At 45.2% G+C, this 27,056-nt stretch overlaps 1 protein-coding gene across 7 annotated transcripts in view; it reads right to left on the reverse strand.

The window, feature by feature from the left end:
* The window catches only part of LOC139264671 (partitioning defective 3 homolog), a 984,694-nt gene that overhangs the window by 468,305 nt on the left and 489,333 nt on the right, over positions 1-27,056 (reverse strand). For all 7 annotated transcript variants that reach the window (XM_070881547.1, XM_070881545.1, XM_070881551.1 and 4 more), the window contains exon 4: positions 2,578-2,753. In XM_070881547.1, the coding sequence (XP_070737648.1) occupies positions 2,578-2,753 (176 nt within the window). The remainder of the gene's footprint in view (positions 1-2,577; positions 2,754-27,056) is intronic.

A 27,056-nucleotide genomic window follows, 5' to 3' on the forward strand; every position in this document is an offset into this window, starting at 1 on the left:
CTCTCCACTGGCTGGAGTCATACCTAGCACAAAGGCAGATGTTTGTGGTTGTTGGAGAACAATAATTTCAGTTTCAGGACATTGCTGCAGCAGTTCCTCAGGGCAGTGTCCTGGGCCCAACCATCTTCAGCTGCTTCATCAATGACCTTCCCTCCATAATATGGCAAAAGGTGGGGATGTTCGCTGATAATTGCAGTGTTCAGTTCCATTCTCAACTCCTCAGAAAATGAAGCAGCCCATGCCCGCATTCAGTAAGATCTGGATGACATTCAGGTTTGGGCTGGTAAGTGGCAAGAAACATTCACGCCACACTGTGCTAGGCAATCCAACAACCGAGAGCCTAACCACCTCCCCTTGACATTCACAGCATTACCACCGCTGAATCCCCCACCATCAACATCCTGGGGGTCACCACTGACCAGAAACTTAACTGCGCCAACCACATAATACTGTGACAACAAAAGCAGGCCAAGTGTCTCACCTCCTGACTCACCAAAGTCTTTCCACCATCTACAAGGCACAAGTCAGGAATGTGTTGGGAGTACTCTCCACTTGCCTGGATGAGTGCAGCTCCAACAGCACTCAAGAAGCTTGACACCATCCAGGACTCAACAGCCTGCTCGATTGGCAACCTATCCACCACTTTAAACATTCACTCCCTCCACCACCGGCGCACTCTGGATGCAGTGTTCTCCAACAACCTCCAAGATGCACTGCAGCAACTCACCAAGGCTTCTTCGGCAGCATCTGCCAAACCCGTGACCTCTACCACCTAGAAGGACAAGGGCAGCAGGCACATGGGAACACCCTCACCTGCAAGTTCCCCTCCAAGTTACACATCATCCTGACTTAGAAATACATTGCTGTTCCTTCACTATCACTGGGTCAAAATCTGGAACTCCCTCCCTAACAGCACTCTGGGAGTACCTTCACCACAAGGACTGCAGCAGTTCAAGAACATGGCTCACCACCACCTTCTTAAGGGCAATTAGGGATGGGCAATAAATGCTGGCCTTGCCAGCAATGCCCACATCCCAGAACAAATTTTTTTTTTAAATCACTAGAAGGATGGGGAAGTTAGAAAAATGTCTTTCATACAGTGTTGAGAACATGGAATGCTTTATCACAAGTGGTTACTGAGACCGAGACTATGATATCATTCGACTGGAAATTGGTTAAGTATTTGAAAAGGAATATAAAAGGAAGGAAAGAGAAGGGGATGCAATTAGCTGTCTCCTATTTGAAGAACTGACAGCACCACGGGCATGGTGGGCCAAATGGCCTCTTTCTGCAATGTAGTATCAAGGATTCTATGAATCCAGGCGAGAAAAAAAAAAAAATTCTTAACCCCAAACCAAGATCGCTCTGCCAACTAGACAGGGGAACTACTCCACAGGCCAGACTAAAGAATAATTCCTATCACAGTTCAAACTAAATATAACCACTTTTCCAGCTACACTTAAGCTTTACATATTCGATGTCTTCCTCGATTTCGAGGGATTGCCTATGATGATTCACAACAGATATATTTTAGCAATGTGCTGTGTACAATTGAACCTCCTCTATGCAGACTGTTCTGTACAGTAACTAAAAACCAGACTCCCATACAGCATCTATTTCCATTACAATTAATGGAAATCACACTCAATCATCTGAACAATTTCAGGATTTACTAGACACCTAAGCTAAGTCTCTATATTTTAACAGCACTAGATAACGCTCAAGTCATTTTTATTGCTGCCTTATAAAATTTCGAACTGTTTCCAACATTTTCTAGCTAATTGACTGTTACTCAGCTTTAGACATTAAGGCCTGTGAATGATTGGAAGCAAAATAACAATGTGGTTGGAACAAGGCTGCACGCTGTTTCTTATTCCAAAAGACCTCTGTTGCAGACATCAGGGCAGGTTCCGCTGTAATGAAACTTGATTCAGCCAGAGGATTGGAAATAAAAATTAAAAAACACAGGATACTAAGACTGCAGATTTATAGTATCAAAATTCAAAAACAGCAGCCAATGAGTGCAGCGAAAGCAGCGTGCAAGATTCGAGTCTGCATTGACAGCTAATATATGTATTGAAATAGGATTAGCAAAGTGATATTTTAAAAGTAAATTAATCATAAAAGGGTCAACATCATCACTTTACTAAACCATCTTCCCAACAATTTAGCATATCGCCATTTTCAAAGCAATGTAATGTTGTCATAGTTGTATAAATCAGCCATTGCAGTTAAGTAAATTACACACTCTCATTCCCCTGTCCTTGGAGAATATAGATAATCACTAGTTTCTTGCTCATTTGAAATGCCCTTTGGAAATGGGTACAGTATATTCATCTTATTGATTTTATTTAGTTAGAAGCTCACCTGAAAATTCAATATTCAAGTCCAAGAACATTGAGTGGCGTTGTGTAATTTGCTGCTGCATTTCCTACATTACAACAGTGACTAGACTTAAAAAAAAAATAAATTCATTGGCTATAAAGCACTTTGGGACTTCCTGAGGCCTTAAAAGTCGCTTTATAAATGCACGTCTTTCTATCAAATCCAGAATTAAGAGCAAAACTGTGAACCCACCTTTTTTCTGTCAAGGCTACTAGATGTTTGGCTTGGCTTTGGAAAGCCCGGTGTTGTAGACCAACGGGTGGGGTTTTTGCGAGAGGGCTCTGCTGGATTAAGATTAGGTCCCGTTACAGAGGACAAAAGACCAATCAGTGCAGGGTCGCTGCTGCGTCGCACGTGGAGTGGCATGTCTGATGAGAGAAAAAAGTAATTTTGCCATTATTGTCATAACCTGTCTCTAACAGTGAAAGGCTACAAAACAACAGTGATTAAACCATTGGCTACCAAGTGCTTTGGGACATCCTGCTGACATGAAATGCTGTAGAAAATGCAAGTTCTCTATCTCCTAAAGATGGGGGAGGGGAGAATGCTTCCAATGTAATGCACTTTCTTCCTTAAACCAATTTATTTCTATTTTCCCCTACTGCGAACATTTCCCAAAAGCCTTCTCAGTAACTGGGACTGAATATCTTTTAAATGGCATAAAATAGCTTTATGACGAGCATAGGAAACTGGGAAGCGGGTATTTCCATACCCAACACAGTAAGAGGTGTTCGCTTACATGCCTGTTACATACATCAGTAGAGCAGTCCTCTTTTAGTAGGGAGCCAGGCTGAAATAGTTCTGCAGCAGAGGTCGCTCCATGGCAAAAGTTTGCAATTCCTACTCAGAAATAGGAAGAAAAGCACACAAAACTGCAAATATCCTCTGATGGCTCATCTGGCTGGATCTCTCCGTTAAGTTACATGGTCTCCGCTGAAGCGGTGGTGTAACATTAGAATTAACACTGAGGATGAGGTAAATCAGCCAGGATTTCTGCTCCCAATCACAATCCCGTAAAGCCTGCTGGAAATGCACGAGGACATCGATTGGGGACAGAACAGGTTGGATTATTCCCCACAGTCCATGAGCCTGTTGACACTCACTATCTGGGCTCATCACTTCGGCAAGGCACTGGAGGGTGAACCGTATGCCAGCAAGAGTTAACGTCTTTAGGATAGGAGACAGAAAAAAGTTAAAGGGGAAACTAAGAGAAAAAAACTTCATATTGGAATATTTTACATTTAATGCAGTATATATTGTTCCATTTTAAGTTTGCACTAACGTAGATAACAGAGTGGCAATTCTAGTAATAACCAAAGGATAGTCAAGACAGCTAACTTGGATTTTTGGCAAATTCACCACACACATGCAGTTTCATCAATCCCACACCAAGTTCCATCTCGGTTCACCACTGTAATGTATGCACCTGTGAGTATGCTCACAGGGGCCACGTGGCGTAATGGATAAGGCGTTTGACTTCAGTGCAAACCCTGATGTGATCAGAAGATTGCAGGTTCGAGTCCTGCCGTGGTCATTTGTCGGGCTGAAATAGCTCAGTTGGGAGAGTGTTAGACTGAAGATCTAAAAGGTCCCTGGTTCAATCCTGGGTTTGTGTCAGATGTGTTGGTGTAGTGGTGATGTTACCAGAGGTGAGCGGCAGTTGGCGAGAGGTGGGAGCAGCGTCGGAGCGGCCTTATAAAAGGCCCAGCGGGAGCTCGAGAGTCAGCGGCAGTTGGCGAGAGGTGGGAGCAGCGTCGGAGCGGCCTATAAAAGGCCCAGCGGGAGCTCGAAAGTCAGCGGCAGTTGGTGAGAGGTGGGAGCAGCGTCGGAGCGGCCTATAAAAGGCCCAGCGGGAGCTCGAGAGTCAGCGGGAGGTGGGAGCAGCGTCGGAGCGGCCTATAAAAGGCCCAGCGGGAGCTCGAGAGTCAGCGGCAGTTGGCGAGAGGTGGGAGCAGCGTCGGAGCGGCCTATAAAAGGCCCAGCGGGAGCTCGAGAGTCAGCGGCAGTTGGCGACAGGTGGGAGCAGCGTCGGAGCGGCCTATAAAAGGCCCAGCGGGAGCTCGAGAGTCAGCGGCAGTTGGCGAGAGGTGGGAGCGGCCTATAAAAGGCGTATCGGTGCAGCTACAGTGGGAGAGAAAGCAAAAAAGAAGTAGAAAGGAATCAAAAGGTGACGTCACAGCCAATGGGGTAAGTGATTGATTGGTGAGTAGCTTTTCTTTTTATTTTTATATCAGTAAATAAACTGTAACATTGTTATTACCTTTCTAAGGGTTAAGGCATGGCAGGAGAGATCGGTCACGTGATATGCTCCTCCTGTGCCATGTGGGAACTCAGGGACACTTCCGGTGTCCCTGACGACTACATGTGTAAGAAGTGTATCCGCCTCCATCTCCTGATGGACCGCGTTGCGGAATTGGAGCTGAGGGTGGATTCACTCTGGAGCATCCACGATGCTGAGAATGACATAAGTGGCACGTGTAGTGAGTTGGTCGTACCGCATGAGAAGGATCCACAGCCAGCTAGGGAATGGAAGACCAGCAGGAAGAGTAGTACAAAGGAGGTAGTGCAGGGGTCCCTTGTGGTCATCCCCCTGCAAAACAGATACACTGCTTTGAGTGCTGTTGAGGGAGATGACTCATTAGGGGAGAGCAACAGCAGCCAAGTTCATGGCACCGTGGCTGGCTCTGTTGTACAGGAGGGCATAAAAAAAGAGTGAGAGAGCGATAGTGATAGGGGATTCAATCATAAGGGGAATAGATAGGCGTTTCTGCGGCCGCAATCGAGAGTCCAGGATGTTATGTTGCCTCCCTGGTGCAAGGGTCAAGGATGTCTCCGAGCGAGTGCAGGACATTCTGAAAAGGGAGGGAGAACAGCCAGTTGTCGTGGTGCACATTGGTACCAACGACATAGGTAAAAAAAGGGATAAGGTCCTACGAGACGAATTTAAGGAGCTAGGAGTTAAATTAAAAAGTAGGACCTCAAAAGTAGTAATCTCGGGATTGCTACCAGTGCCACGTGCTAGTCAGAGTAGGAATCGCAGGATAGCACAGATGAATACGTGGCTTGAGCAGTGGTGCAGTAGGGAGGGATTCAAATTCATGGGGCATTGGAACAGGTTCTGGGGGAGGTGGGACCAGTACAAACCGGACGGTCTGCACTTGGGCAGGAATGGAACCAATGTCCTAGGGGGAGTGTTTGCTAGTGCTGTTGGTGAGGAGTTAAACTAATATGGCAGTGGGATGGGAACCAATACAGGGAGACAGAGGGAAACAAAAAGGAGACAAAAACAAAAGACAGAAAAGAGATGAGTAAAAGTGGAGGGCAGAGAAACTAAAGGCAAGAAACAAAAAGGACCACTGAATATAAAAGGGCTGCAGGGGGGGTCAAAATTAAAAATCATAGTTTAAAAACTAGGATGAAAACACTCTACCTAAATGCACGCAGCATTAGAAATAAAGTAAATGAGTTGACGGCACAAATCATTACAAATGGGTATGATTTGGTGGCCATTACAGAGACATGGTTGCAAGGTGGCCAGGACTGGGAATTAAACGTACAGGGGTATCTGACGATTCGGAAAGATAGGCAGGAAGGGAGGTGGGGTAGCTCTGTTAATAAGGGATGATATCAGGGCAGTTCTGAGGGATGATATTGGCTCCAATGAACAAAATGTTGAATCATTGTGGGTGGAGATTAGAGATAGTAAGGGGAAAAAGTCACTGGTCGGCGTAGTTTATAGGCCCCCAAATAATAACTTCATGGTGGGGCGGGCAATAATCAAGGGAATAATGGAGGCATGTGAAAAAGGAACGGCAGTAGTTATGGGGGATTTTAACCTACATATCGATTGGTCAAATCAAATCGCAGGGGGTAGCCTGGAGGAGGAATTCATAGAATGCATACGGGATTGTTTCTTAGAACAGTATGTAACAGAGCCTACAAAGGAGCAAGCCATTTTGGATCTGGTCCTGTGTAACGAGACAGGAAAAATAAACGATCTCCTCGTAAAAGATCCTCTCGGAATGAGTGATCACAATATGGTTGAATTTGTAATACAGATTGAGGATGAGGAAGTTGTGTCAGAAACGAGAGTACTATGCTTAAACAAAGGGGACTACAGTGGGATGAGGGCAGAGTTGGCTAAAGTAGACTGGAAACAAGGACTAAACGGTGGCACAATTGAGGAACAGTGAAGGACTTTTAAGGAGCTCTTTCATAATGCGCAACAAAAATATATTCCAGTGAAAAAGAAGGGCGGCAAGAGAAGAGATAACCAGCCGTGGATAACCAAGGAAATAAAGGAAAGTATCAAATCAAAGACCAATGCGTATAAGGTGGCCAAGGTTAGTGGGAAACTAGAGGATTGGGAAGATTTTAAGCAACAGCAAAGAATGACTAAAAAAGCAATAAAGAAAGGGAAGATAGATTACGAAGTAAACTTGCGCAAAACATAAAAACAGATAGTAAAAGCTTTTACAGATATATAAAACGGAAAAGAGTGACTAAAGTAAATGTTGGTCCCTTAGAAGATGAAAAGGGGGATTTAATAATGGGAAATGTGGAAATCGCTGAGACCTTAAACAATTATTTTGCTTCCGTCTTCACAGTGGAAGACACAAAAACCATGCCAAAAATTGCTGGTCATAGGAATGTGGGAAGGGAGGACCTTGAGATGATCACGATCACTCGGGAGGTAGTGCTGGACAGACTAATGGGATTGAAGGTTGACAAGTCCCCTGGTCCTGATGAAATGCATCCCAGGGTATTAAAAGAGATGGCGGAAGTTATCGCAGATGCATTTGTTATAATCTACCAAAATTCTCTGGACTCTGGGGAGGTACCAGCGGATTGGAGAGCAGCTAATGTAACGCCTCTGTTTAAAAAAGGGGGCAGGCAAAAGGCAGGTAACTATAGGCCGGTTAGTTTAACATCTGTAGTGGGGAAAATGCTTGAAACTATTATTAAGGAAGAAATAGCGGGACATCTAGATAGGAATAGTGCAATCAAGCAGACGCAGCATGGATTCATGAAGGGGAAATCATGTTTAACTAATTTACTGGAATTCTTTGAGGATATAACGAGCATGGTGGATAGAGGTGTACCGATGGATGTGGTGTATTTAGATTTCCAAAAGGCATTCGATAAGGTGCCACACAAAAGGTTACTGCAGAAGATAAAGGTACGCGGAGTCAGAGGAAATGTATTAGCATGGATAGAGAATTGGCTGGCGAACAGAAAGCAGAGAGTCGGGATAAATGGGTCCTTTTCCGGTTGGAAATCAGTGGTTAGTGGTGTGCCACAGGGATCAGTGCTGGGACCACAACTGTTTACAATATACATAGATGACCTAGAGGAGGGGACAGAGTGTAGTGCAACAAAATTTGCAGATGACACTAAGATTAGTGGGAAAGCGGGTTGTGTAGAGGACTCAGAGAGGCTACAAGGAGATTTGGAGAGGTTAAGCGAATGGGCTAAGGTTTGGCAGATGGAATACAATGTCGGAAAGTGTGAGGTCATCCACCTTGGGGAAAAAAAAACAGTAAAAGGGAATATTATTTGAATGGGGAGAAATTACAACATGCTGTGGTGCAGAGGGACCTGGGGGTCCTTGTGAATGAAACTCTTTTGGAGTTTACCTGTAACACATAAACATTAAATGGTGCCACCCGACCAATCCCAAAAGGTTAGTTTGCAGGTGCAGCAGGTAATCAGGAAGGCGAATGGAATGTTGGCCTTCATTGCGAAAGGGATGGAGTACAAAAGCAGGGAGGTGTTGCTGCAACTGTATAGGGTATTGGTGAGGCCGCACCTGGAGTACTGCGTGCAGTTTTGGTCACCTTACTTAAGGAAGGATATACTAGCTTTGGAAGGGGTACAGAGACGATTCACTAGGCTGATTCGAGAAATGAGGGGGTTAACTTACGATAGATTGAGTAGACTGGGTCTTTACTCGTTGGAGTTCAGAAAGATGAGGGGTGATCTTATAGAAACATTTAAAATCATGAAAGGGATAGACAAGATAGAGGCAGAGAGGTTGTTTCCATTGGTGGGGGAGGCTAGAACTAGGGGGCACAGCCTCAAAATACGGAGGAGCCAATTTAAAGAATTTCTTCTCCCAGAGGGTTGTGAATCTGTGGAATTCTCTGCGCAAGGAAGCAGTTGAGGCTGGCTCATTGAATGTTTTCAAGTCAAAGATAGATAGATTTTTAAGCAATAAGGGAATTAAGGGTTACGGGGAGCGGGCGGGTAAGTGGAGCTGAGTCCACGACCAGATCAGCCATGATCTTGTTGAATGGCGGAGCAGGCTCGAGGGGCTAGATGGCCTACTCCTGTTCCTAATTCTTATGTTCTTATGTGATCAACCTGCATTAGTTATCCACCGGTATGCTCGCGGTCTTCCGCGAGAGGTGGACACCCGGAGGGACTGGAGTGCATCATCACCCCCGACAACCAAACTTTATTTTGATTTTTTGTTTATTGTGCCAGGTTTTAGTGCACCCCACCGCTGCTTTTTAGCCAGGGGGCACTTGTATAATTTGTGTTTCAGTGCTCTCAAAAAAAAACAAGGGGGCACTTGTTTGGAAATGTTTGGTGTGACACTGGGTCTCTGCTGCGGTTTTGAGTCTCCCACTTAGGGAGGGCAGTCAGGCGTTGGTGTGCTTCAGCAACCAGCATGCGACTTTCCGTCTTCAGATCCTGCAGAGATACCTCTACGTTGAGCCCCCTCCTAGGTGGCGTGCGTTGGCAACGTATTTCTTCCGCCAGCAGTACAGCCTCAATTATGACACACAGCTCCTGTTTGTGAGCCTGGGGGGGGCGTCAGGACCGCCATGCGGGGGCTGCCTGTCTTTTACCAGGAACTCATCAGGGTCTGGAACAGAGTCGCCACCAAGCGCAGCTCTCCCCCGTCTGGAGTGGCGGCCGTCATGCAGGAGCCGCTGCTCAGGAATCCGTACCTCCACGACCGCGGTTTTAGGTGGCAGGCGGACGAGGGAGCTGTGGCTGGCGAGGTGACCAGGGTCAGGGACCTGCTCGACGGTGGAGGAGCGGGCTGGATGGTGACAGACGTGCTGGCATGGTGGCTAAACTGGGATGACGTCCGGCGCGCGGCCAATGCCATCGAGTCGCTAAAAACAGCGCTGGGCCCTGACTCCATTAGGTGCGTCGAGGAGGCTCAAGCACTTGGGGAGATCCCGTCCAAACTGACCCCCGTCCAGACGGAATTCCTCATCGGCGCCAAGCCCCGAAACCTCCCGGGAGCCGGCGCCTCACAACTTGAGCCTCCTCGGGGAAATCCCCTCTGTGCCTTTCAGTTCTACGCGGAGGGGGTTCCTGTACGGGCGGCTCTTGCACACTCTCCACCTTGCCATCCTCGTCTGCCGTCCAGACATGCCATGGCGTACCATCTTGCTGACCAGAGGAGGCGGGGGTCCCCAATGGAGTGCACTCTATGCGGGAGTCCCCCCTCTATTTATCGGGGACTTGGCCTGGAGGGTGGTGCACGGAGCAGCACCGTGCAATAAGTTTTTAAGTCGGTTCACGGGCTCCCAGGCCGCCTGTAATTTCTGCGGTCTGAAAGAGTATGTGTTCCATGTTTTTATTGACTGTGCGAGGTTGCAGCCCCTATTCCATTATTTGAAGGGGCTGCTCCTCAAATTCTGGTTGCACTTCAGTCCCACACTCCTGATCTTTGGGCACCCTGTGCGGAGGGGAGCGGTAGGTCCGAAGGTCTCCTCATAGGACTGCTCCTGGGCATGACCAAGGGGGCCATCAGCCGGTCCAGGCAGCGGGCGGTCGAAGGGGTCATTCAGCCCGACTGCCTGCCTCTCTTCTGTGGTTACATCCGAGCCAGGGTGTCCCTGGAAATGGAACACGCGGTGTCCACCGGTACACTCGCGGCCTTCTGTGAGAGGTGGGCGCCGGAAGGACTGCAGTGCATCATCACCCCCGGCAACCAAATTTTAATTTGATATTAATGTCTAAAGTTTAATTTGTTTAAGTTGTTGGATTTAGTGCCCCCCCCCCCCCCTCCCCCGCCCTTATAGCCAGCGGGCACTTGTATAATTTGTGTTTTAGTGCTCTCAAAAAAAAACTACAAAAAAGGGCCACTTGAAAAGTTGTTGGAGTGTGTGCCGCCCCCCCCCCACCTTTAATCAGGGGGGCACTTGTTTATTTGTGACTACAAAAATAGTTGTAGAGCTGTTGCATTGTGAGAGGCTTAGCCAGTCATGTGATGTTCACAAGACTCAATAAAACCCCAGACAGTTGAGTCTAGGTTGTTAATGATGAAGTATGCTGTTGTGAGCCTGGTGGATGAACCGGCAATGTGTAGTGTGACTATTAAATCTTTATTAATAAACCAACTAGTTCTTAATGGCAATGTGTTGCTATGAATTCTTAAGCAAAGAACCCATGAAACAAATACATTACAACCACCCCTCTCTCCCCTCAAAACACACAAGTTGGGGAGCAGCAACATTACACACACGGCTTTAAAGTTGACTCAAATAGAGAACTTGTCACTAAATTTAGAAAAACAATTCTGTTCCACTTCGTATCTATAGTGACAGATCTATTCATCAATGTATATTTAATGCAATCAAACTAACTAACTGATTCATCAAGCTAATTATAATTAAGTTCATCACCACCCAAACCAATTCCTAGTATGACGACACACTGCTTTCACACACATCCAATTGACCAGTTAAAAAGCAGCATTGCCAGATTGGAGAGCAGGTAGTCTGCTCACATTCTTCACATCTAGCAGAAGTTGTTCCAAAGGAGCCCAGGGATGGTGGGGGCTGGGAGTTGATACAGAAATGGGAGAGACACATTCTGATCTTCTCTCCTCCCCTCCCTTGGGATTTCCTATGATAGATCCCCTTTGCTAACTTTAAAAGATGAATGTAATTGCTTTGACATTTAAGAACACTAAAAATGCACTAAAAAACATACTAAGTTTGCAGCAAACTCACACATCCAAGTGTTTGGAATACAGGAACATCTAGATTGCGAGCCTAATGCCCCTAACAATGCATCTTGAAAAATTTTATTCTATTAGATTTAATAAAAGTGATTTCACTTGGCCTTGAGTATATCTCCTCATCAATTTCAGTATTTCTCCCTTTTTCAAAAATAAGAAAGCATTAATCGTGTTGGTCCCTATTTACCCTGGATCAGATACAGTGATGCACACTACAGCAAGCCGATTGCATCTGTCCCCAGACCACCTGATAACAGAGACAATAATAGGCAGTTTCAGCTTCCTAGACTAGAAAAAGTTAAAATTAATGAGTCCCACAGATGGCGTGGAAAGACTCAATTTTTATAACTAATTTAATATTTTTTAAAACCAAGCCCTTTTAAGAATGGCTGTGATAATGATTTGATCACAAATGTAATTTGGGCAGAATAAAATGAGCATTTTATTTGCTATCAGCCATATTCACTTTGCGGTGACAGCTTTCTATCTGAAATGCTTACTTGAAGCGCATGCCATTTTTTTACTGCCACATCCCATATATGAATCTATGCCATAAAATATTCATTCTGTAAAAGATTAGTCATGCATAAATAACCTCAGAAGTATTTACTGCATGAAAATTTAAATGCCCGCTGGAATTTCTTTCAGAAAAATTACATCTAGATTTTTTCAAAACTGGGTTTTCACGAGACACTGAAGCTGGGGAATAGAGACTTGAACAACATACTGCATCTTCAGAAGGGGCAGCCCCTCCAATTTGTGTAAGAATTGCAGCAGGAAAGACCATTTCAGCACTGGATTCATCAACGTAGTACAGAGACAGCACATTCTCACCTGCAAGCTCACAAATTAGTGGTCTATTTTTTGTCAGGAACGCTTTTGATGACAAATAAGATCTGTTATGGAAGTTATCAATCTAGAGATTGATTTCAGCTGCGTTCCCTGGAACACTGACCCAGATATATTCCACTATGTTACTTCATTTCTTTTTGGTGGAAGATTTTATTGACATTTTGTTTTGTTTACCTCCTGGTCAGAAGTTATTGTGTTTGCCCAAGTGCACAATTTATACTCATTTTAAGCTTCTCTGCTTTATGGGTGACACCTTCGATTTTGGAAAGAAACTTTTCCTCGACTTACTGGTTCAGAGTTTATATATTCCCAACATGTGCCTGTGTTATGCATGTAATGGTCCTAAACTTTGAAGAGCAGAGATGGACTCTCTTAAATTAAACAACAAGATGACCACTTTAAAAACGATTTGTTGGCTCCTGTAAAGTGCAATTAAGCTGGACAGCAAGATATGTCACATTGTTGCTATCACAGGCAAACCAGGCTGCCCTGTCTGCAAGGAGACGACAAACCCACCTCAAAGGGGACAACAGGATTGGAATAAACACTTGCTTTAAAAAAATGCAAAAGGCTGGCTCTGGTACAACCTTTAGCGTCTAGACAGATTGCAATGCATTTTGTAAAGATCCCAGCCCAAAACTGTTCTTGGGCCTTCGAAAGTCAAGCAAAATTCTCTGCAGAGCTGTACAGCAATATTGGGATATTTGCACAGCAATTTTGTAATGCCTTTAATTGTGCAGCAACAATTTCTGAACTGCATTGGGTGAAAATGGATTTTCAGGGAACCTTTTCAGTACTTTGGAGCCTCAGTATAGTTCGGTTGCGTAAACTGACTTGCCTGTTAAAAATAAAACCGTGGCTTCACTTTCGCATGTTTTATTTCTATTCAAATTGATTTTATATCTTCAAACCACATGATGGGTGGTTGAAAAGGTTAGGTGACAGCAGACATATTTAACAATTTATTTCTTTGACATATAATGCAGAAACACTGGAAGATTTTGATGGAGATGTCAACACACATGGAAAACAATTGACCAACCTTTGCTTCACTCCTTGACTGAATCAGAACCTGAATGTCAAGACCTAATTATATGAGCTCACCACACATAAATTCTTTTTCTAACTCTGCTTTGTCTTGGATTGTTTGATACATGGGTTACCCTTCGCTCCAATACGAGCTTTCATGTCTCAAAACTTTCTTCTGAACACCTTGCTTTGTCGCAAAACTTGGCATCACAGTTTGCACACTCTACTTGATGCACCTTTAAATTGAAGATTTAATTGGTAGTAGACATGGAAGTCACTAAGCGGAAAGCGAAAGTTAGTTAAGGGTCTCCGTCTTCTTCGCTAAAGTCCATACAATCCATTATATGGCTCTACAGATGGCACTCGTGAATTGTACAGCATCTGGAAATATAGAAATAATCGCATCAAGTGACAGACTTGCAATATATGCAGAATGCATGGCATGGCATATCCCAGATCTGCAGGTATTTAAGAGGAGTATATATGCACAAAGTGTCACAAAGTTGTGCTGCCTGAGTAGAGAACTGCTGAGCTTGATCGGCTGCTTTTAATGTGCAATACTGTATGTGCAAGGAGGGAATTTTTCTGGAGGTATGTTCCAGTAGGTAGCTATCCCACAGAGAGAGAGAGAAATACTGAAGCAGGAGAGGGGAAATGGGTGACCACTCAAGGTTGGGTAGAGGTGGGGGGGGGGATATGAGAATACAGGAAAACTTTGTGGATCTGGATTTGCCAAGTGGGTATACAGTTCTCGATGCCCAGAATGAAAACAAGGATTGGACACTGAGCAGAGTAATCATGAGCAAAATCGTGACGACATAAAGCAAGGGATTACCCATTCAGAAGTGAGACAGTTCCAGGAGACCAAGCACGTTTATAAGTATCATAGAATCGTAGGCCCCAAGTTTCGTGCCGCGGCGAAAACGGCGCACCTCCGAGCTGGGCGCCTGTTTCTCGCGCCGAAAACTGCGCCTAAAAAAAAATCCGATAGCTCGATGTCTGCTTGGCGCGGTGCGCTTTTCGCAGCAGGGGGCGGAGCCTAACACTCGCGTCGATTTTCCAAGCAGCAGGGGGCGGGTACAATTTAAATTAGCCTTCGTGGTGCCGGCAACCCTGCGCGTGCGCGTTGGAGCGTGCGCGCACGCGCAGTCTCACACAAACATTGGCACTCGGCCATTTTTTAAAATACTGCAGAAAAAGTGAAGATTTGTTTCTTGGACCCCTGCAAAGGCTTGTAATTTAATTTTTTTTTATATTTCTGTGTGTGAGGGAGTGCTTTTAGCAGCACTGCTGAATAAATCACCTGCTGAAATCAGTGAGTTCAGCTTTTCACTGCTAAACTTGCAGAACCGGTGCTGCATTGGTGCATGCAAATTAAGGACTGTGTGTTTGGAGAAATAAGAGTGCCAATTCAACTTTGCAATGGATCAACGTCCACCAAGAACAAAGAATTTCTTGCATGAGGAAATGGAAATATTAGTCAACGTAATTGAGCAGAGATGGCAGGAGCTAGATACCAGCAACAGAGGTCGCATAAAAGTGTCACCAAAAGAAATGAAGAAACGCTGGAACCAAGTTGCAGAAGATTACTGCGCAGTGGTGCATACCAGGAGATCTGGAAGTCAGTGTAAAAAGAAATGGCACGACCTTGGTCAAGTAGTTAGTGCAAATAATATTTCCCATTTTTTATTTAATCGTAATTGTAACCTGGCTATCTGTAAGTAACCTTGCAGACTGACGCACTCTGTAAAAAGTTATATTTTACTCTTTGCAGAAGAAATTGGCCCACAACAAAAGGGAGGCAACTCGGACAGGAGGAGGCGTGCCCAATCTGCATCCACTGACACCCTTGGAACAAAGGGTAGCTGCTATGATGAGTCGTACATGGAGAAAAGCAATCGGTACAGCACAAGCTGGGCCCGCACGCGAGGAAGAGGGTAAGTCCTGAAAATGCATCATGGCCCTTTAAATCAACTTGCTGCCTGGCCTATGTGTGAGAGTACTCATGCCATCCACCCGGCCCCCTCCCTTGCTGTTAAGCATTTGACTGTTCTGATGTATTTTGCAGAACATGATGATGATGATGATGATGATGATGATGATGATGATGATGCTGCTGCTGCCAACCCTGAGGATCCTGAGGGTACAGAACAAGAACCAGTACAACCAGCTGCGGACGATCCAGACTGGATGATGGCAGCAATGACTGCAGGGGAGAGCTTCCAATTTAATGTTTACGAGCCCCCATCAAGGGGCATCAGAGTTTCAATCCCTAGCATAGGTCTTGGTTCCACCTTCCATGGTTTCGCTTCCGATGTTGTGGGTCCCAGTGGTGCTGCTGGTATAATGCAGCATTCTACAGTCAGTGCACTACCGTCCCAGCCTGCGCCTCTCTCTCGCATAGGTTCTGGTTCCACCTTCTCTGGTTTTGATTCCGACGCTTCGGGTCCCAGTGTTGCTGCTGATATCATGGAGCAGTTTACACCCATTCGTCCAACATCCCAGCCCACGGCTCGCACTCGAGTGCTGTCGTCTGGAACACCGAGTGTCCTACCGTTCCAGCCCGAGCCTCTCCCTCTAGTTCTGCCGTCTGCAACACAGAGCATCCCACCATTCCAGCCCGAGCCTCTCCCTCCAGTTCAGCCATCTGGAACACAGAGCATCCCACAGTCCCAGCCCGCATCTCCCTGTGTAGTGGTGCCACTTGCAACACCAAGCATCCCACCGTCCGTGCCCGCGCCTCCCAGTGTAGTGGTGCCACGAGGCAGACCCAGGCAGAGAAGGAGATTGGAGACACGCTCTCCTGAGATGCAGCGTGCAACAGATGCGACTCAGGTTGTGGCATTGGGTATGGAGACCAATGAGCTTACCCGATCACTCATCGGTGGCATCAATGCAGTAGGTGAAGAGTTGACGGTCCTGACGGGAGAAATAGCAATAATGACACGGGAACTTAGGGAGGGAATGTCCGAGGGAGTGCAATCGACGGCATAGGCCGTCAGGGAGGGCATGCAAATGTCGGCACAGGCCATCAGGGTGGGCATGCAAGTGTCGGCACAGGCCGTCAGGGAGGGCCTGGTTGAGGTAGCTGCTGCAATAAGGGCACACAGCCCGGCCAATCAAATGACACCCCCATGAGGAAGTGAACATTCACTGAGATATGGATGAGACATGGTTGCAGCCTTTCTTTGCTGCTTTTGTTCTTGTTCTTGATGTAGCTGTAGTAGTGTTTTTCAAATTGAAATTGTTTTGTAAGTTTTGTAACTTTACAACTTATAAAGGAATCTTATGGTTTTCAAGTGATCTTATAGTGTAAATGCTCTCACATTCTGTAAATTATTTAATTTTGCATCTAAAAAGTGATCTTGAAGTGTAAGTGATCTTAGAGTGTAAAATTTTTCACATAGAAAGTGTTTTGTAACTTTTGTAACTTTACAAGTTTATAAGTGATCTTAAAGTTTTTAAAGTGATCTTCAAGAGTCATATTAAAAAGTATAGTTTGATACAACAAATATTTTATTAGAGTGACGTTAACTTTTCAATAAAATATGTTTTCATTAAAACTGTTTCATGTTCCATTAACACAACACAACGTAGGAACAACTGCAAAGAATAAACATGTCCATGTGCAAAAGTAGTCGCAGAGCCCTCAGGCATCAGTAGTTGAAGCGTTCACGGATGAGCTGCTGGCGCAAGTCTCGAGCAATCGTTAAAGGGGCACGATGGACAGCCCTCCTCCGACCTCGTGCTCCGGCATCAGGCACTTGCATGCTTTCCTGATTGTCGTTATCATCCACATCCTGGTCTTCTGTAATACTCACGTCGGTCTTCGGGTTCCACTACCAGCTCCTGCTGCCTCATGATGGCTAAGTTATGAAGCATGCAGCACACAACAGTGAAATGACCGACAATCTGAGGAGGGTATAGCAACTGTCCTCCGGAATGGTCCAGGCATCGGAATCGCTGTTTCAATATGCCAATGGTCCTCTCAATGATGCTGTGTGTCGCAATGTGCGCCATGTTGTATTGACGGTCAGCTTCTGTCCGTGTCACGCGTTGGGGCGTCATGAGCCAGGTGGTCAGGCCGTACCCTTTGTCTCCCAGTAGCCAGCTCTGCCCTGCTGGCTGCTGCTCAAACATGTCAGATAGAACGCTGTCGCGTAGGATGAACGCATCGTGGGTGCTGCCAGGATATCTCGCATCGACTGACGTGATGCGCTGCTTGTCGTCACACATGAGCTTCACATTGATAGAGTGGAAACCTTTCCTATTTCGGTACTGCTCAGATACTGCTCACAAGGCTATGTGGGTACAATCAATGCAGCCCTGTACCTTTGGGAAGCCGGCAATCCTGAAGAAGCCCACAGCCCCCTCATGGATCGCTTGTGCGGTCATTGGGAAATTGATGAAGTCATTCCTTCGCGCATAAAGTGCAGCCGTGACCTGGTAAACGCAGGCATGTATCACACGTTGAGAGATGGCACACACATCTCCAGTTGTAGCCTGAAACAATCCCGAGGCATAGAAAGAAAGTGCAGCTGTTACCTTCACTTCAACAGACAAGGCAGTTGGCGTTCTGCTTCTGGCCTGCAAATCTGCTCTCACCATATCACAGATCTCAGTGACAACTTCTCTGCGAAAACGCAGCCTTTTCACACAATCAGCCTCGCTCATGTCCAGGTACTAGCGCCTGGTTCGATATTGTCGACGTGGGTAAGGTCTCCTGCCCATCAACCTACGGGCTACGACGATCCTGGTGCGGTGAGCTCTAATCAATTCTCTCCTATGCAGTGAATTGATGGCAAACCATTGCATAATACGTGGTGTTGACAATGCAGCACCCATTCTGCAAATTTAAATATAAAACTGTCTATGTGGCTGCCTCTATCTGTCCAAATGGCCTCAGTCCCCTTCACAGCTCGAAGGCTGCTGCTGTATCTTTGGCTGCCGTCGAGCCACTGACGCCGCCCCTAAAGCGTGGCCGAATGGCCTCAAGCACCATAAAGAGCTGCGTGTGTCCTGCGTTGATTCTTCGGCTGCCGGCCAGCCACTGACGCCGCTGATATCTCATGGCCAAATGGCCTCGGGTCCATCCGGTGCTGCGAATGAAGGCCTGCCTCAAGCACTGCAGCTCAGCTCGAAGCTTGCTGCCGCTGCCGTCGAGACACTGACGCCACACCCCTGCCTGTCTCCAACATGAAAGGCCTGCCTGAAGCACTTTCACACAGGTAGGAACATGGTTTATTTAATCTTTTCTTTGCTTATAAATTTTTATTCAGGTTGGATTTATTTGTACAAGTATAACTAAGGATTGATTGTAGAATTTAATGACTTCCCTTCCCTCCCCTCCCCTCCCACCTCGTTCCCTACGCCTAATTTTCTAAAATGTAGACAAGGTTTTTTCGAGCGTACAAAAATCTTCACTTACTCCATTCTAAGTTAGTTTGGAGTAAGTTTTCACTCACGAAACTTTGAAATCAGGCATAAGTGGCCGGACACGCCCCCTTTTGAAAAAAAAATTCTGTTCCAAAGTGAAACTGTTCTAACTGACTAGAACTGGAGCAAACTAAATGTAGAGAATTCCGATTTCTAAGATACTCCGTTCTACACCAGTTGCTCCTAAAAATCAGGAGCAAATCATGTGGAAACTTGGAGCCATAGAATGATTATAGCAAGGAAGGCTATTCGGCCCGTCGAGCTCGTGCCAGCTCTCTGCAAGAGCACCTCAGCTAGTCCCGCTCTTTCCCCACAGCCCTGCATAAAAACAATTCTTTCAAGTACTTATCCAACTTCCTTTTGAAATCTGTGATTGAGCATGCCATGCATTCCATGCAGTGCATTCCAGATCCTAACCACTTGCTGTGTAAAAAAAGTTTTTTCTTATGTTGCTTTTGGTTCCTTTGCCAATCACCTTAAACTGTGTCCTCTGGTTCTCGACCCTTCCTCCAATGGGAACAGTTTCTCTCTACCTACTCTGTCTAGACCCCTCACGATTTTGAACAACTCGATCAAATCTCCTCTCAATCTTCTCTGCTCCAAGGAGAACCACCCCAGTTTCTCTCAGCTATCCACATAACTGAAGTTCCTCATCCCTGGAATCATTCTCTGCACCCTCTCTCGGGCCTTCACATCCTTCCTAAAGTGTGGGGCCCAGAACTGGACACAATTCCAGATGAGGCCGAATCAGTATTTTATATAGGTTCATCGTAATTTCCACGCTTTTGTACTCTACACTTCTACTCAAGAAGCCCAGGATCCCGTAAGCTTTCTTAACTGCTTTCTCAACCTGCTCTGCCACCTTCAACGATTTGTGCACATGTACCATCGGCCTCTCTGTTTATGCACCCCGTTTAGGATTGTATCGTTCAATTTATATTTCCTTTCCTCATTCTTTCTACCAAAATGTATCACTTCACATTTTACTGCTTTAAATTTCATCTGCCACGTGTCCGCCCATTCCACCAGCCTGTCTACGTCCTCTTGAAGTCTATCACTATCCTCCTCACTGTTCACTATACTTACAAGTTTTGTGTCATCTGCAGATTTTGAAATTGTGCCCTGAACACCCACATCCAAGTCATTAATATATATCAAGAAAATCAGTGGTCCCAGTACTGACCCCTAGGGAACACCACTGTGTACCTTCCTCCAGTCTGAAACACAACCACTCACCACTACTCTCTGTTTCCTGTCACTTAGCAGTAGTGGGAAATTCCATATTGGGGGGACTAGCAATCTGAAGTACAAGACTCAACTGGTGTATTGTTTCTCTGGGGCCAGAACAGGGGCGGAGACGGTGTAAACATTTCTGGAAATGGAAGGAAAACAGCCAGAACTTGCGACCATGGGGAGTGGTTGAGGCAAATGGCATGGATACATTCAAGGAGCAGCAAGAAAGTACATGAGGGAGAAAGGAATACAAGGTTATGTTAATAGGGTGAGATGAATTAGGGTGGAAAGGAGGCTTGTGTGGAGAATAAACACCAGCATAGACCAGTTGGGCCGATGACTTATTTCTGTGCTGTAATTTCTACTTAATTCTATGCAACTTGAAGTTCATGTTGCTTGTGTTCAGCTGCTTCACCAATAACATTCTCTCTGTTATGAAATCAGAATTGCGGCTGTTCACTAAAGATCTCACAATGTTGAATTCCATTCACAACTTTTCCGAAGCAACCCATGCCAACCTACACAGCAGGATCGACAATAAGAGTAGGATTGACAAATGACAGGTAACAATTGTGTTAAATAAGTAGCAGGTAATGACCATCTTGAACAAGAGAAAGCCCAGCCACTTCCTGTTGACCTTGATGCCACCATTGCCATAGAAACATAGAAAATAGGTGCAGGAGTAGGCCATTCGGCCCCTTGAGCCTGCACCACTATTCAATGAGATCATGGCTGATCATTCACCTCAATACCCCTTTCTTGCTTTCTCCCCATACCCCTTGATCCCTTTAGCCATAAGGGCCATATCTAACTCCCTCTTGAATGTATCCAATGAACTGGCATCAACAACACTCTGCGATAGGGAATTCCACAGGTTAACAACTCTGAGTGAAGAAGTTTCTCCTCATCTCAATCCTAAATGGCTTACCACTTTTCCTTAGATTATGTCCCCTGGTTCTGGACTTCCCCAACATCGGGAACATTCTTCCTGCATCTAAGCTGTCCAGTCCCGTCAGAATTTTATATGTTTCTATGAGATCCCCTCTCATCCTTCTAAACTCCAGTGAATACAGGCTCATGTTGATCCAGTCTCTCCTCATATGTCAGTCCTGCCATCCCAGGAATCAGTCTGGTGAACCTTCGCTGCACTCCCTCAATAGCAAGAACATCTTTCCTCAGATTCGGAGATCAAAACTGAACACAATATTCCAGGTGAGACCTCACTAAGGCCCTGAACAACTGCAATAAGACCTCCTTGCTCCTATACTCAAATCCCCTATGAAGGCCAACATACCATTTGCCTTCTTCACCGCCTGCTGTACCTGCATGCCAACTTTCAATGACTGATGTACCATGACACCCAGATCTCGTTGCACCTCCCCTTTTCCTCATCTGCCGCCATTCAGATAATATTCTGCCTTTGTGTTTTTGCCACCAAAGTGGATAACCTCACATTTATCCACATTATACTGCATCTGTCATGCGTTTGTCCACTCACCTAACCTGTCCGAGTCACCCTGCAGCCTTTTCGCGTCCTCCTCAGAGCTCACACCGCCACCCAGCTTAGTGTCATCTGCAAACTTGGAGATATTACACTCAATTCCCTCATCAAATCATTAATGTATATTGTAAATAGCTGGGGTCCCAGCACTGAGCCCTGCGGCACTCCACTAGTCACTGCCTGCCATTCTGAAAAGGACCCATTTATCCCAACTCTCTGCTTCCTGTCTGCTAACCAGTTCTCTATCCACGTCAGTACATTACCCCCAATACCATGCGCTTTGACTTTGCACACCAATCTCTTGGGACCTTGTCAAAAGCGTTTTGAAAGTTCAAATACACCACATCCACTGGTTCTCCCTTGTCCACTCTACTAGTTACATCCTCAAAAAATTCTAGAAGATTTGTCAAGCAGGATTTCCCTTTCATAAATCCATGCTGACTTGGACCGATCCCGTCACTGCTTTCCAAATGTGCTGCCATTTCATCTTTAATAATTGATTCCAACATTTCCCCCACGACCAATGTCAGACTACCCGGTCGAAAATTACCCGTTTTCTCTCTTTCCCTCCTTTCTTAAAAAGTGGTGTTACATTAGCTGCCCTCCAGTCCATAGGAATTGATCCAGAGTCGATAGACTGTTGGAAAATGATCACCAATGCATCCACCATTTCTCGGGCCACTTCCTTAAGTACTCTGGGATGCAGACCATCAGGCCCCGGGGATTTATCGGCTTTTCAATCCCATCAATTTCCCTAACACAATTTCCTGCCTAATAAGGATTTCCTTCACTTCCTCCTTCTCACTAGACCCTCGGTCCCCTCGTATCTCCGAAAGGTTATTTGTGTCTTCCTTCGTGAAGACAGAACCAAAGTATTTGTTTAACTGGTCCGCCATTTCTTTGTTCCCTGTGATAAATTCACCTAAATCTGACTGCTAGGAACCTACGTTTGTCCTCACTAATCTTTTTCTCCACATATCTATAGAAGCTTTTGCAGTCAGTTTTTATGTTCCCAGCAAGCTTCCTCTCGTACTCTATTTTCCCCCTCCTAATTAAACCCTTTGTCCTCCTCTGCTGTATTATAAAATGCTCCCAGTCCTCAGGTTTGTTGCTTTTTCTAGCCAATTTATATTCCTCTTCCTTGGATTTAACACTATCCTTAATTTCCCTTGGTAGCCACGGTTGAGGCACCTTCCCAGTTTTATTTTTACTCCAGACAGGGATGTACAATTGTTGAAGTTCATCCATGTGATCTTTAAATGTTTGCCATTGCCTATCCACTGTCAACCCTTTAAGTATCACTCGCCAGTCTATTCTAGCCAATTCACGGTCTCATACCATCGAAGTTACCTTTCCTTAAGTTCAGGACCCTAGTCTCTGAATTAACTGTGTCGCTCTCCATCTTAATGAAGAATTCTACCATATCATGGTCACTCTTCCCCAAGGGGCCTCGCACAACAAGATTGCCAATTAGCCCTTTCTCATTACACATCACCCAGTCTAGGATGGCCAACCCTCTAGTTGGTTCCTCGACATATTGGTCTAGAAAACCATCCCTAATACACTCCAGGAAATCCTCCTCCACCGTATTGCTACCAGTTTGGTTAGCCCAATCAATATGTAGATTAAAGTCGCCCATGATAACTGTTGTACCTTTATTGCACGCATCCCTAATTTCTTGTTTGATGCCGTCCCCAACCTCACTACTACTGTTTGGTGGTCTGTACACAACTCCCACTAGCGTTTTCTGCCCTTAGGTATTCCGTAGCTCCACCCATACTGATTCCACATCATCCAAGCTCATGTCCTTCCTTACTATTGCATTAATTTCCTCTTTAACCAGCAACGCCATCCCACCTCCTTTTCCTTTTTGTCTATCCTTCCTAAATGTTGAATGCCCCTGAATATTGAGTTCCCAGTCTTGGTCACCCTGAAGCCATGTCTCCATGATGTCAATTACATCATACCCATTAACTATTATCTGCGCAGTTAATTCATCCACAGTATTCCGAATATTCCTCGCATTGAGGCTCAAAGCCTTCAGGCTTGTCTTTTTAACACACTTTGCCCCTTTAGAATTTTGCTATAATCCATGTTGACCAACATCAGTATCTTGGGGGTCACCACTGACCAAAGGCTGAACTGGGCCAGCCATATTAACACCATGGCAACAACAGCAGAGGGGGGAGGGTGGGGAGGGGAGCTGCGTGACAAGTGGCTCACCTCCTGACTCCTCAAAGCCTCGCCAGTATCTACAAGACTGAAGTCAGAAGTGTGATGGAATAGCCATCACTTGTCTCAATTGGTACAGCGGCAAAAAATAAACAAGAAGCTCAACACCATCTAAGACAGCGGTCCTCAAGCTTTTTTGGTTGAATGACCCCAATTCAAATGGATTAGTAATCATGGACCCCCTCCACCCGAGTTATCGTATAAACTCCTTGCACATTTACATTTCTGAATGTAAAGTCCGTTAGTGTCCTGTTGAATGGATTTCACATTATTTTGCGGACTCCCCCGGAAAGTTTCTACTGAGCCAAGGACTTCTGCGGAACTCAGTTTGAGAACGACTATCATGCACAGTTCGTTTGATTGGTGCCCCTACCCGCAGACATAATATTCACCCCTCCCCCACTAACGCACTGTGCTTCAGTATGTATGTACGATCTTCAAGATGCGCTGCAGCAACTCATTAAAGTTACAACTACAGCATCTTCCTCCCCTGTGACCGATACCACTGAGGAGGACAAAAGTAACAATGTTGTGCTAACACATCATCTTGACTTGGACATATATCGCCATTCCTTTATCAGAGTTGGGTTCAGAATCGTGGAATTTCCCACCGAAAACCGTTGTGGGAACATCATCACCGCAAGACTTCAGCGGTTCAAGGAGAAGGCCCATGTCCACCTTCTCAACGCAGCAATAAATACAGCCTATGAGCACCATCAACATCCTGAGCGCAATTAAAAATATACATCACAGAGAGAGTTTAGGAAGTTAGATTCGAGGATAAACTGCAAGACATTGAAAGTAGCAATCTGAGGATTTCTCTCTGTGTGTGTCATGTGCTGGATTAATTAGATACGTCAATATGCACTCGGCAGATGGGGCCCAAATTTGGCCCACCCGTTTTTTTCAGCGCCGAAAAGATCTCCCCGGATTGTGGCCGCTCTGTGGCATCTCCCATGGCTTGGCGCGGCGTGGTCTATCCATTAGGAGGCAGAGCTAGGGCCCTGCATGAATAACAGTGCCGGCAGCTCAACGCATGTACACTGGAGGCTTTGCGCAGGCGCAGTAGCTCGGCGAGGAGAAGTCCATTCCGTCAGAGAAGTTCCTCGGTGAATCCTTGAGAGAGAGAGAGAAAGTCGGAGTCGGAAAAAGTCGGAGAGGAGTCGGAGTCGGCCCACTGACTTCCAGGTCGAGTTAGGAAGGTAGGACTTAAGTTTTATTTTTTCTTTATTATTGATGTTTTTTCTGCTTCTTGAATGTTGTTGTGAAGGTGTTTAGTGCTTTGCAAGGTCCTCTCCGCTTCCCTTCTCCCCCATCTCTGGTTACCTGCGCTGATTTCTTAACTCTCGGCAAGGATTTTCTGTGCGGCCACAAGTGGCCACATACTCTGGCCTAAGTTAGTGTGGAGCAAATATTAGCTGTCCAAAGTGGCCTAAATGGCCAAAATGGGCGTAGGTGGCTGGTAACGCCCCCTTTTGAAAAAAAAACTTAAAAAAAAAACTAACTCACTTACACTGGCACAAATTAAATGTGCAGAATGGGGATTTTTAAGATTCTTCAAAAAAATCAAGTTGCTCCCCAAAAAAAGGAGCAACTCCTGGGCAAATTTGGGCCCATGGTGTGGGAGGATGATTTTAAATTCTGAGCACAATGGGGCAAAAGTTGTGGAGCAAAAGAAAGCATTTCAGATGGGATTCGTTTCATCTATGTTTTGCAAAGAGAGCAAATAGATTAGTGGTGGTAGATTTAAACTAATAAAGGGATCAGGAATCATTATTCACTTTCCACACTGCTATCCACACAAGTCGTGGTTCATAAATGTTTTTGGCTGCAACTCCCCTTTCTACCATAGTTTCCTAAAACAAAGCGTAGCTTCACAAAAACTGTGACCAACTATATTTAGGGAAGGCGGAAGGGCTATGGATTATTTTTGTCACTGTGGCATTGCACATAGGTGACCTGATGACACGGATTAACATTCTCACATTACAACAGTGACTACACTCCAAAAGCACTTCATTGGCTGTAAAGCGCTTTGAGACGTCCGGTGGTCGTGAATGGCGCTATATAAATGCAAGGCTTTATTTCTTTCTTTAATCTTCATTTTAACAATTGTTTATAAATAATCAAAAAAAGTGTCTGATAAACTCGATGATGCAGTACCCTACCAAATATTCCAAGACGACTCAGTCCTGTTATGAACACAGAACTATTCCAGTTCTTTTAAAATGACCACACACAAATTAATGTCTCCTCCTTAAAGTTAATAAGGAAACTGAGTACTCTGTAAAATAACTGCTTTCTTTACAACCAATATTTTGTGAAAGGAAAATCATTTAATTGCATTTTTCCAGTTGCAAAGTCGAGGCAGAGATGTGGAACTTCTTAGCAAAAGCATAAACCGATAAACGTGGACACCAGGTTACCTAAGTTGATGATGGATGGCATACCTGCATTTTTGAGACTTTTATTTTGCTTCTGTGAAGTTGTGGTTCCTATTGTTAATGCTAAATTTAACTAATGATCACAAATCTTTCTCTTTGAAAGGTTTGGACACTGTTGTAAGAGTGAATGGGTGTATTTTGTGAACACACTGTCACACAGAACTTAGAAGAGAATACATTGGGTTGCCAGTGTGATTGAGCATACATCGGGAACATCATGCTTTTTGAGGTCTTAATAATTTGGCGTGGTTCCTGGAGTTTAGTTGCATCTGGGGGTCTCACAGAGCTGGTTGTTAAGTTTTCAGTGAGATTTCGGAACCCGATCAAATAAATCTCTAACAGTTTCTGGGATTGTACCCAAATGCTCCACTCTTGCCTTCTTGGTTGTGGAAACCATTCAGAAAGGAATGTTATCAGAAGAGTGTACGATGACAGCTTTCATTTAATGGAGCGTTAATATTAAAAATAAGTCCAAAATTGTTGCACAGAGGCACAATCAAAAAAATGAACATTGAGCGAAAAGATTACATTTTAGACGGAGCGATCAAAAGCTTGGTCAAAGATGGCGATAGAGGAAATGAGTTGGACTGGTGGAGAGGCAAAGGCGTTTAGGAAGGGAATTCCAAAAAATGGGACCTAAACAACTGTAAGGCAGGGACAAGGGAAATGGAAGATTTGCAAGAGGCGAGAGGTTCAGAGAGTTTGAGGCGGGTGGCGTTGTCGGCCTGGAAGTTACAGAGATAGAGAGTAACAGTGCCATGAAGGTGTTTAAAGAGGCAAGTAAATAAGAAATAAAGAGTGATCAATATTTTGTCACATTTTTGTTTCTCTTTACGGTGTCACAGCGAAGACTCCAGTTTCCACCACAACCCAGTCTGTAACCGGCCAACTGGAGCTCCATGCAAAGGATCCAGATTGACTGGGCTTTCCCACCTCCTTTTAAAGGAAGCATTTTGCT

The sequence above is a fragment of the Pristiophorus japonicus genome, chromosome 5 (genome assembly GCF_044704955.1).
Source record: "Pristiophorus japonicus isolate sPriJap1 chromosome 5, sPriJap1.hap1, whole genome shotgun sequence".
In the NCBI taxonomy this organism is placed as follows: domain Eukaryota; kingdom Metazoa; phylum Chordata; class Chondrichthyes; family Pristiophoridae; genus Pristiophorus; species Pristiophorus japonicus.